The sequence below is a fragment of the Crocuta crocuta genome, unplaced genomic scaffold, assembly GCF_008692635.1.
Source record: "Crocuta crocuta isolate KB4526 unplaced genomic scaffold, BGI_CrCroc_1.0 scaffold333, whole genome shotgun sequence".
Classification (NCBI taxonomy): domain Eukaryota; kingdom Metazoa; phylum Chordata; class Mammalia; order Carnivora; family Hyaenidae; genus Crocuta; species Crocuta crocuta.
Window position 1 is genome coordinate 38305 of NW_027532856.1, and position 12457 is coordinate 50761.

General features: G+C 41.2%; 1 protein-coding gene across 1 annotated transcript in view; it reads left to right on the forward strand.

Moving 5' to 3' along the window:
* Positions 1–2432: 2432 nt before the first annotated feature.
* The window catches only part of HEATR6 (HEAT repeat containing 6), a 32531-nt gene continuing 22506 nt past the window's right edge, over positions 2433–12457 (forward strand). The window contains exons 1-7 of the mRNA XM_077745566.1: positions 2433–2653; positions 6255–6362; positions 7969–8109; positions 8558–8673; positions 9475–9589; positions 11114–11215; positions 12080–12217. Coding sequence (XP_077601692.1) covers positions 2435–2653; positions 6255–6362; positions 7969–8109; positions 8558–8673; positions 9475–9589; positions 11114–11215; positions 12080–12217 — 939 coding nt within the window. The 5' untranslated portion in view covers positions 2433–2434. The remainder of the gene's footprint in view (positions 2654–6254; positions 6363–7968; positions 8110–8557; positions 8674–9474; positions 9590–11113; positions 11216–12079; positions 12218–12457) is intronic.

A 12457-nucleotide genomic window follows, 5' to 3' on the forward strand; every position in this document is an offset into this window, starting at 1 on the left:
GGGGGGGGGGGGGGGTGTATCATCTAAACACAAGCCAATGTAGGAGGCCTACAAGTCGTCCCTGAAAGTTTGATATGTTTCTTCAGTTGGTAATCATCAAAGGGTAGGAGTGTTCATTTCTTTAGAGAAACCACATTGCCATCTGCTAGGGTATATTCCATCAGAACTCAATAGACTGGTATCAATATACTTTACAATATCTAGGTCATTCAGTCTTGAATAACAATATGTGTGGGCCATTCTTGTTGCAACCTAAAATGAGCCACACCAAACCCTGATCCTTTCCAGTCTCTGTCATACCACCTCCACTGTGACAATCAGGTCTCACATCCTTCTAGCCCACTGTGTTGGATATCACTTGTGCACTGCCTCATATACTCTTGGCCTTACACTCTTATTCTTATTCTAATCATTGCTGCAACAACCAGCTTCTGTCAGGCATCTACTAGCTTAGCACAAGTTAAGACTCTTGTCAGAGCTTTGTCTTGGACTTGTACCCCAGGACCCTATACTTCTCACTTTTGTCTCGGGGCCTCTTTGTGCATCTAGAAACTCCTGCAGGAGCCACCACCCACTGATGCATGCTCAAATGAGAAGAACTGGAGAAATGATGCTTGGTGGGGCAATGTTTGACAACAGAATTCAAAGGCTGACAGATACATGCTTCCATCTTCCATTCCTCAGGAAGGGGGTTCTGACAGCATTCCATAAGGCTTCTCAGAAAATCTTGAGGATTGAGCAAATACTCACCCCTTGCAATGGTTAATTCAATAGCACATATGCATATTGATTCCCCTTTCTTCCCTGTTCATTCCTGAATAAATCACTCATATAACAACCTCACCTAAGGCTCTGCTTTGGAAGAACTCAGACTAAGACATCTGTGACTCGGTTCAGCTCCTAATCTTTGAGCAAATGCTTTAATATCACAAATAAACGTACATAACATACACACATCTCAAGAATAAGCAATAATATACAAGCATAATGAAATCTGAATTCAAACAAAAAATTAATATTCTCCCCTAAAAGCCCAAAGTCTTCAGAAAACTAGCTCTTCTAAAGTGTGCCCCCAACTGTCATTGCTAAACAGAAATGTTTGTCTCAAGATAAAACATGTACATTCAGGTGACTTCAAGGCTTCCCCCAAGAATCGATGAGAATTTGCTTTAAAACTGCATAACTCAAAGGCTCAGGAAATTACCAAATGTAAATTTCAGGCCTTCACATCTTGGATGGCTAAAAAATGTTTATAGCTTTTTTTTTTTTTACAAATAGTTTATTGTCAAGTTGGTTTCCATATAACACCCAGTGCTCATCCCCACAAGTGCCCTCCTCCTGTTTATAGCTTTTTAAAATGGCTATTTTCTTTTCCACCTTCTTGCTTTTAATGCTATTGGAATTCTTGGGGTGTCCAATCCCAACTAGGTCACCCTTAGGCAGTTTATATTTTACATGGCTCAGTTTGAACTTTCAAATTACTTTTCTTGTATGGTGAAGTACCTTAAGATTCACAAGAGGATGCACACCTAACTGCAAGGAATACTGGGTAATGTATCCTTTATTCAGGGCCGTTTTGTGCCTGGGAAAGAATCAGGGGCTCTCACACGATGTAAGAGTCCAAGGACGTCGTAGAACTAGCAGTTTTTGCCATTGCACATCGACAACGGCCCCTCCCCAACTCCAGTCCGAATCTGAAACGCTAGTACTAAATAAGCATGTCAGCCCTGCCCAGAAACAAACTTTCTAGGAGGACAAATAAGAATCTCAGTTTCAGGGGCACCTGGGTGGCTTAGTCGGTTAAGTGTCCGACTTTCGCTTAGGTCATGATCTCGCGGTTCGTGGGTTCAAGCCCTGCGTCGGGCTCTGTGCTGACTGCCAGCTCAGAGCCTGGAGCCTGTTTCGGAGTCTGTGTCTCCCTCTCTCTCTGACCCTACCTTGCTCACTCTGTCTCTCTCTCTCCTAGAAATAAATAAAAATATTAAAAAAAAAAAAAAGAATCTCAGTTTCAGTCAGAGCTCAAAGAAAAGTGGGCGGCAAGTAAAGCCTCCAAGCTCATTTCCGACAATTATTCGCACAGCAGCGCAAGCGGATCCCAGGGCTTTGGTACGCCCGCTCTGGTCTAAAGAAGCCATTTCCTGGGGCGCCTGGGTGGCTCAGTCGGTTAAGCGTCCGACTTCGGCTCAGGTCAGAATCTCACGGTTGGTGGGTTCCAGCCCCTAGTCGGGCTCTGTGCTGACAGCTAGCTCAGAGCCTGGAGCATGTTTCAGATGTTGTACCTCCCTCTCTCTCTGACCGTCCCCTGCTTACGCTGTTTCTGTCTCTCAGAAATAAATAAAACACTAAAAATTAAAAAAAAAAAGGTATTTCCGGAACTGGCGCTCGGAACCGGGAATGCCCCGGAAGTATTTCCCTGTGGTCTTACGTGGGAAAGATGGCGGCGGTGCAAGTGGCCGGGTCGCTGCCGGGCGCGCAGGTGCGGGACGTTCCACAAGAGCCACCGCCCGAGCAGGGCATTGGGTTCCGCTGCTTATCGGCCAGGCTCTGCGCCCTACGTCCGGATGACAGCAGCTCCGCCCGCACCGAGATCCACCTGCTCTTCGACCAGCTTATCTCTGAGAACTACAGCGAAGGCGGCGGCGTGACCCCAGAGGTAGGCGGCCTGCTGGGTGGGGAGGACTCAGGCCACGCCTGCTGGCCCTGGCCCCACCCTCAGGGACCCTGGCTGGTCGCTCCCGCCGGCGTCTCCCGGCTTCTCCCAGCACCGCTTCGGATTACTTAGTTCCAGGCTGGCTTGCTCCCTCCGACTGTGGTACACTCTCTGCTCTCCTCTATGTGGAAGATCCTGCAATGCTTGGCAAAATCGGCATCTTTCAAAACCCCACTTGGTGACTTCTGCTCTGGTAACACCGTAGTTGGCATTTGGTCCAGCCCTCGCCCCCACTCCACTCCCTGCATATAAAACACCGTATATACAATTCACTATTACCATTTATTAAGTAGTGGCACTCGGATCGTCACATACTGTACCGCGCACGATTCTAGGAACCTTACAACGTAGGTATTATTAGATCTACTGTTAAAAATACGGAGGCACATAAAGATCCAATGTCATATTGTTGGCAAAAGGCAGAGGTAGATTTGGAGCCTAAGCCTGTCACATGGTCCCTGTCATTTTCTGTTCCTCTGTGCTAGCCTTCTGCCTCCCCTTTAGAAGTACTTTGCCTTGGAGTAATAATAATATTCACACACATCAGGCCTTGGATACTATTTAATGAACTCCTGGAACTCTTGGCCCAGTCATACCACAGCCTATGGCCTTCAGAGGCACGTCAAACCTGACAGTTCCTAAAAATGAGTTACATTATCTCCCCAACCCATCCCATCCCCCAACTCATGGAAACATGAACAGTCGGCCAAATCACACTAGCACAAACGCCAGTGCTTTCCCTTTCCCTCCTCCCAGATCTATCCAGTCCAGATTCTTCATAATGTATCTCATAAATATGTCTCATCCCCTTTGTGTTCCGTTGCCAATGCCTTAAGCCCTCAGGCAAGATGACTTTCTCCTGAACCCTTCCACTCAAACTTTTCTTCTGCCTGCAGCCCAGCCCTTCTCCAAACCATTCTTTGCCCTGCTGCTAGAGTGCTTTTTTCTTTTGTGGGAAAAAATCTGATTAGAAAGCAAAACTCTGATTTGGGATGATCTTCACGACATATTGGTAAGTGATCAGAGCAAGTTCCAGAACAGTTCGTGCAGTGTGACGCCAGTACCGGGTGAGGAGCGTGTTTTCTTTCTTTCTTTTATTTTTTTTTTAATATTTTATTTATTTTTGAGAGAGACAGCATGAGCAGTGGAGGATCAGAGAGAGGGAGGCACAGAATCTGAAACAGGCTCCAGGCTCTGAGCTGTCAGCACAGAGCCCGATGCGGGGCTCGAACCCACGAACCGTGAGATCATGACCTGAGCCGAAGCCGGACGCTCAACCGACTGAGTCACGCAGGCGCCCCGAGGAGTGTGTTTTTAACAGACTGTGTACATTTATAGATGTAAAGAGTTCACAACAACGAATGGAAGAGTTGACAACAAAACAGTAGTGTGTGTCACTAGGGAGTGGAGTGGAATTTGGGGAGTACTCAGAAAGTTTTTCTCTGCTGGTATAATTTGATATTTTTACATCAAAAATACGTGCTTTTCCAGTCTCCTGTCACTTCTTTTGTGCCTTGTGTGCAGTCACTTAAAACCTGCTGTTCCTCAAGCATCTACTAGTGTTTCACACCTATTGGTGTTGCATATTCCATTCCCTTTGCTTGCAGTGTCTTTTGTTGGTTTGTATGTCTGGCAGATTTAAAAAAAATTTTTTTTAAATGTTTATTTATTTTTGAGAGAGACTGAGCATGAGCGGGGTAGGGGCAGAGAGAGAGCGATGCATAGAACCTGAAGCAGGCTCCAGGCTCTGAACTGTCAGCATAGAGCCCGATGTGGGACTCGAACTCACAGACTGCGAGATCACAACCTGAGCCGAAGTCAGACGCTTAACTGACTAAGCCACCCAGATGCCCCAGATTTTTAAGTCATCCTTCAGATCATTCCAGGTTATGCTTAAAAATCACCTCCGTATGACCTCTTTAGTTACCATTTCCCCATAGAGTTTGCACTTAATTCTTTCAATATTTAATTTACTTTAATGTTTTGTGAGTATTTCTTGATAATGAGCCGTTTGAAATTCAGGAATATGTTTGTTCCCCTTTGGAGCTGGATGATCTAATGCAGTAGGTGCCCCAGACTTTTTATCCAATAAACATCTTATAGATAAATGAATGGTGTGATTTGCAAATAGATTCCCTGCCTTTTTTTTTTAAAAAGAATTACCTAATTTTACACTAAACTTATAGACGTGTCACTTCTTATCTTCCCAGTGGCCTTGAATATATGGTTTGCTTACTTTCTGTTTCCTTTTTCAAGATGAGAATGAATGAGGTTTATTTTTTAATCAAAAAAATTTAATTCCAGTGTGTCAACATACAGTGTTTTGTATATACACATACGTACATATCTATATATCTCTCTATATATATCTAGTATGTCAACATACAGTGTATATATATATACACATATATATGTATACACCCATCACCCAGTGCTCATCGTAACAGGTGCACTCCTTAATCCCCATCGCCTGTTTCACTCCTCCCCCCTTGCCCACCTCCCTTCTGAGTTTGTTCTCTATGGTTAAGAATCTGTTTCTTGATTTGTTTCTCTTTTTTTCCCCTTGGCTTGTTTGTTTTGTTTCTTGAGTTCCACCGATGAGTGAAATCATATGGTATTTGTCTTTCTCTTATTTCGCTTAGCATTATACTCTCTAGCTCCATCCATCGAGGTCATTGTAAATGGCAAGATTTCATTCCTTTTTATGGCTGAATAATCTTCTACTGTGTGTATGTGTATATATATGCATGTGTATATGTATATGTATGTGTATATATATATCACATCTTCTTTATCCATTTATCTATTGATTAACATGGGCTGCTTCCATACTTTGGCTATCGTGAATAATGCTGCCATAAACATAGGGGTGCATGTATCCCTTTAAATTAGTGTTTTTGTATGCTTTGGATAAATACCCAGTAGTGCAATTGCTGGGATCTTAGGGTAGTTCTATTTTTAACTTTTTGAGGAGCCTCCTATGTTCTCCACAGTGGCTACATCAGTTTGCATTCCCACCAACCATGCATGAGGGCTCCTTTTTCTTCAGATCCTCGCCAACACCTATTGTTTTTGTGTTTTTGAGTTTACCCATTCTGACAGCTGTGAGGTGATAGCTCATTGTAGTTCTGATTTGCATTTCCCTGATAGTAAGTGATGTTGAGCATCTTTTCATGTGTCTGTTTGCTTACTTTTTGGTATTTTTAACTTCAGTGTGTGCTTTTTTAATATTCTGGAAGCCTCTCTTTGGTTATTTAATTGCACTCTCTACATATGTAGAGACTCTGGAGTTTTTAGCCTGACAAAAACCATATTGTATCTTTTCCTTCTTTTTTGCACATCTCATTTCTGTGGCATCATTTAATTTTCTTCCTCCTTCCTGCCTCACATTTCATCCTTCCTCATTTTGAGTGTGAACATTCCTTTTCATTTTTCTGTTTGGCTGTGTTTGGGGGGTAGGGGTTGCTTCTTTACTTGACTAATAAATAGGCATATCACCTTTTCATTGTCCTTTTTTTTTTTTTTTTTTTTTTCTTTTGGGTAGGATGTCAGTGCTCTTCTTGTCCAAGCTTGCCGACTGGTGCCTCTTAATCAGAATCATCTTGTCAGCAAAGTGTCTCAACTTATCCACCATTTACTTAACAGATTACAGGTAATCATGTGTGTAACTTTAGAATTTATCATGAACCAAATAAGTCCCTTTGAAATACTACATCTGTGCTAGATGTGATAGGCTGATCTTTTGAGAAATTGGAAAAAGCAGTTCCTTACTAGAAATGATAGTAAATATAATTCTGACCAAAACAGTTATTCTGCACAATTCTAGAAGTTTGTCCATTAGAATTACCCCTTTCTCTTTGGTTCAAGAAACCAATATCATTGAGGCCCCTAGGTTTTAGGGTTTCTCATGGAGCATGTATTTGACCAAGTTATATCTAACAATAAGTTGAAACAATCCACTACTCCTTTCCTACCAATATGTTTTCCCCTTTCCCAAAGCTAGCACTTTTGTGTTCTACTTTTGATCTTCAGAAAACATAAGAAGTAGCTTGGGAGCAAGAGGCACTAGTTAGAAAGCACCTTGTTATTTATAACAAGGTCTGTGCTATAGCTCCCTTTTCTCCAGACTGTTTTCATTTTGCTAAACAAATCCCATTTTTTAAAATGTTTTATTTATTTCTGAGAGAGAGAGAGAGAGACAGTGTGAGCAGGGGAGGGTCAGAAAGAGAGGGAAACAGAATCCGAAACAGGCTCCAGGCTCTGAGCTAGCTGTCAGCACAGAGTCCGACCTGGGTTCAAACCTACGAACTGTGAGATCATGACCTGAGCTGAAGTTGGACACTTAACCGACTGAGCCACCCACGTGCCCCCAACAAATCTCATATCTTTTTAAGAACAGTTCGGAAATTGAGGCTGTTACCATAAGATGCCACATGAGTATGTGAATGTAGTTAGCACAAAATTTACAATTAGTACTACGTAACCTAGGATGCTTTTGGCTGTAAGAAAAAGAAAAGCCAACCTAGAACAGCTAAAAAAATTTTTTTTAAAGTTGTAGCATGTCACAACCCCCAAGGGAGGCACTCCAGGGTACTTTATGAGAAGCTTACTGGCATTTTTCCATTCTGCCATCAGTGTATGGGCTGTCCTCAGCCAGCATCTCTCCTAGTCAAGATGGCTGCCTCAGTTCCAGGCATCCTGTGCAAAAAAATAAATAACCCCCAGCAGAAGCAAAAGAACAATTTATTTTGTGTCTCTTTAAGAATGAGGCATGTTGTCCCCATCACTTTCCATCAGACTGCCCCTGATACTTGGCTGGGGAGAGCTAGGTCTGATCAGGTGAATAGTATTACCATGAGTGGCTGAAACCAGGGGTTAACCTTGACTGCACATTAAAATCACCTGCAGGGCTTAAGCTCCCTAGATGATTACAGTGTGCCCCTCAACTTTTATATCAGGGTTTCTCAATCTCAGCACTATTGATATTTTGGATTGGATGATTCTTAGTTGTAGGGCAGCTGTCCTGTGCATTGTAAGATTTTAGCAGCATCCCTGGCTTCTACCTTAGAAGGCAGTAGCATCCCTCTGATTGTGACAGTCAAAAATGTCTACAGACCTTGCCAAATGGTCTGACACCAAAAACATGGACACATGTGCTCTTTCTTTCATAGCCTGGTTCAAGTGAGCATACATGTCTGAAAAGGATAAAAATACTTTTTTACAAGTTAGATGATGCATATTTTTTCCTCTATTGATAGGTGATTGTTGATGAACAGAACCTGGATTTCCTGTTGGCATATACTATCTCTGCTATTCAGCAGTGTAGTTCCTGGACACACATGGAAATTCTCCAAGCCCTGGCAGCTCTGGTTTACTGCAATGGCTCAAAATGTCAAAAGGTAGCTTAAACTGTGTCTGCCTTTCCTTCAAAAAGTTAGGAACACAGGCTCTAAACCAGTAGACTCATGCTCAGGTTTCCATCCTGTCATTAATGAGAGCACTTACGCAACCACTCTGATCTCATTTCTTCATGTATACAGTAGCTCCTTTGAGGATGAGGTGAGACAATCCTTATAAAGTGCTTGGCACTTGCTAAACATGAACCATTATTGTTATCACCCTTCAGTATGTACCCAAGACTAAAGAGCTTCAGCAGCTACCTAGGCTGAGAGTGACGATCGCAACTGGTGTTTTGGGGCACATCTTTGCATGCCCGTGTGAAGGATTTACCTAGCAGTTAGTCTTCTGGGACTTAACTGCCCTTTAGTTAAAAAAATACATCTATCTAAAGAGTAATATTTTCCAAGAAGCCTTTTCTGACCAACATTAGCTGTTATTTTGTTTTAGTACCTCCCAGACTTGCTTGGCAAGAGTGGGATTTTGATGAAGTTGAGTGACTCAGCTCACCCGGACCCTGAAGTTAGGAGAGCTGCAGTGCACTGTATGGCAAACTTATGTCTCAGGTATGTGGGTCTGGTCACATATCCCAGCTGTAATAAGACAGGGCCTCTCATGTCTGAAGCCAGAGCCAACTTAGAAAAATAACGTACTTTGTGTTTCCCATGTTCCTTGCTAATAAGATCATCTTATATTGTTTATTTTTCATTTTAATATTATTTGTTTAATGTAAAGGGAAAAATAGACTAGGATCTTATCCCTAAAATAGGGAAAGAGTAATATATATGTAATATGTCAAGGTTTTGTTTTCTGTTGATATAAATTCTAACCATATTAAATCTTCTAGAAGGATATAGTCATGAATTTAAGCTTTGTTGAGGCCTCTATCAAAGCCAATGTCTTCTAAGAAAGTGGAACCAATGCCATCCACCAAGTTTTAGATTCATGCAATGGAAACTGAGGAGCACAGACTTGAACCAGTGTATCTTGTCTCCCCATTGTGATGTTGTCCAGTGGGGAGGAGGCAGGCTCAGCTGTGTGATTCTAGCCAGACGACCTGTCTGCATTGTTTCCCTCTATGCAATGAAAAGTAGAACTAAAAAAAGATTTCCTTCTCCATACTTCTTCACTTCTGTAACTTTTCCCTGTGGAAACCATTCTTCCTTCTTGGAATTCACTCCAGCCTTGTGCTGTCCCACAGCCCTAGTTAATTACCCAAAATGCACAGTCTTCCTTAATACAGTTTCATCTGAAGGTATATTCCAACTCCACTTGTCTGTATTACTGCTATTTTTAATTCTTACTCTTATGCAAGCCCCGTTTCAAAGGAGACTGAGTTTGAGCTGCTTTCTCTCTATGTGTTTTAGTGTACCAGGACAGCCATACTTGGAGGAGCCTTACCCAAATATCTGCTTCCAGGCTTTCTTGACCACTTTACAGTCTCCAAAATCATCTGATATGGATGATATCACGTTTTGCATGGTAGGTGGAACTACCACTAATCTTGTGAATGTTACAGATGTGGCTAGAAGCAACAGTAGAACAGAAGCTGTTACTAAAGAGTATGATTTGGTTGCTGAATTAGTTTTGTCTAGAGATAAAGGCATAAGTGGAATATTTATAACCTACAAAGATGGAAATCATATCTTTCAGGTTTAAATTACAAGATAGTTTCCATTTGTTTTGCAGTTCTAGATTTTTAAAGAAAAGTATTTTTTTCCCTCCTGATTATAAAAGCAGTACAGTTTCAGTCTAGGAACAGTCTTTTAGATGGAAGGCTAAGGAGTAGATTTCAACAATATATGCAATATTACTTCTTTTTTAAAAATCTGATGCAGATATGACAATTTGTTCACATGCTTTAAATTCAGAGTGACACATTTCAAAACTTACAGATCTGAGATGGTGAAAGTTCCTGATAGTTCCCTGCTCAGATATAACTACCTGGAACAATTTGTTCTATATGCCCCTAGATATTTTTTCTATATATAAATGACCATATTTTATAGTTTTTCAGTGGAATCATATTAAATATTGCTATTTTTACCATTTTATCTCCTTTCTAAAGTTAATATTTCTTGGGCTTCTTTTCAGTACCTATTGATGTACCTCATGCTTTCTAACTGCTGTACCTGGGAGACCTTGGACAAGTTACTTAACTTCTTGGGCTTCCATTTTCCTTTCTCTAAAATGGGACAAATGATACAGTTACATGAGCAGTATATGAAAGATAGCAGTTAAAGTGCTTGGCAGATGCCTGCTTTTATGGTTGAGTTTCCCATGTAGCAGAGGGTTAGCTTCTTATATAATCATTGTCATAACAGATGGACATTGAAGTTTCTTTAGTGTTTCCTCTATTTCAGAAAAAGACTATGGTCCACATCCTCTCTGTGTGGGGAGTGTTTCTTAAGGACAGTTTTTTTTTTTTTTTTAAGTTTTATCCATTTAAGTGATCTCTATACCCAACTTGGGGCTTGAACTCACAGTCCTGAGATCAAGAATTGGATGCTCTACTGACTGAGCCAGCTGGGCATTCAAGGACTATTTCCTAATGAGAATGCTGAGTCAAAAGATCAATCTTGATGAGAATTGTCCTATAGAAACCTATTCCTACATACATTCTTTTGGCTTTAAGACCTAGTGGGGTTGCTGCGTCATAGAGATTTGCTGCTTCCAATCTCTGCTGCCACTTTTTCATCCCTATCACCTTCTTCCCACTACACACCTCTTCTATGTTTTTATTTTCCCCTTGCTCACCATTTGTACATGCTAGCTTATAAACATGTACAATAAGACCATTCTTTTCAGCGAGAACACTCTGATCTAGAAAATAATTAATAGTTTGTCAGATCTCTCCTCTGGATCTTCTTTTTTTTTCCTGTGTTGAATGATTTTTTTTTCATCATCTAAAGACTTTTTCTCCTTCATCCTAAGTGATGCTAGAAAGTTGATCCCTGAATAACCAAATTTCCCATGCCTTTTAACTTGGCCTCTTTTCTCCCCTAGTTGTTACAAAATGCATTAAAAGGTATACAGTCTCTCCTCAATGGGGGTAAGATGAAACTGACACAGACCGAGGAACTTGGAGCTCTTCTGGCTGTGCTGAAGGTAAATGCTCATCGTGATGAGTGCCTTTCCTGCTCAGACCTCAGGCATAGGGACCGCTTTACATCATTACTCTAAAGCTAGCTTTCAGGTAGTATATATTAGGAAAGATCATTCAAATGTTCATATCTAGGCATACTTCAGATTAAGAACTGAAAACAGTAAGCTGTGCTTTAAGGAAATTTATCAAAATTCTAAAATTTTACCTATGAATCTTCACTTAGGAAGGGAATAGCTTATGATCCGTAGACAGTTTAATTGTAGATCATCCCAAACATGTTTGTACTTGAAAGAGCAATCAGAACTTCTCTTTGGCTTTTGGCGCATGTAGTAGACAAGCCAGTCAGATGGCATTAGTAGGCTGCAACCATTGGTTTCTGAGCCTGCTGGTCCATGGGCAGGGCCTTCTCTGTACACCCACTTTTCAGGTCAACCAGGAAGCGGCCTTGGGTCAAAGCTGTTTATAACTTACCTTGATTGTGACTAAAAGTTTAAATCTCTCCCTGTCCCATCTGCCAAATAGACAGCTAGATGTGGACATGGATAGTGAAATAAAAATGATAGGTTGGTTAAAAAAATCATAGATAAAATAATTGGATAAAACAGGTTGGATACATTTTAAAATTTAGTAAGTAAAAATAGTAAGTAAATAAACTAAAATCAAACCTAACCTCATCTGACCATACCAGATGGGATTAAACTCTTCTGTAAGCCCTAAACCTTCAAGATACCAATTTTCTGTCCCTTCGAATTTCCTTAGTAAGATTCTAGACCTTAATTGGTTCATTGATGTGATTCAGAACATGGTGAATCAGTCTGTTTTATGATTTATTTTTGTGTGTGCACTTCCTTAAACATCATTATCAGAAATCTATGTTTCATGGACTCCCGGGACTAAACATAGAGCTGCCCACGGTGTTATACCCCACTCCACTTCCTCAGTATGACGGGCGGCCACCTGTCAAACCACTTCAATCCGAAACCAGCGCTTCTCGACCAACTGTGGTATGCTTGTATTTCCTTAGTGTGAAGTTGTGGATTGTTTTTAATTGCTTGTTATGTGTATTTTCTGTAATTTGTGTCCCTACTTGTGCCAGAGGCTTACCTTAAATTTGATTTCCATTTAGGATTTTTAGCATAGTAAATGTAAATTCATCAGGCTGCTGAAAACACCCATCTTATACTTCTAAGAGGTCTAGGCAGTGTAAGAGCTATAGCAGTGGACATTCACTTTACTCCTGAAGC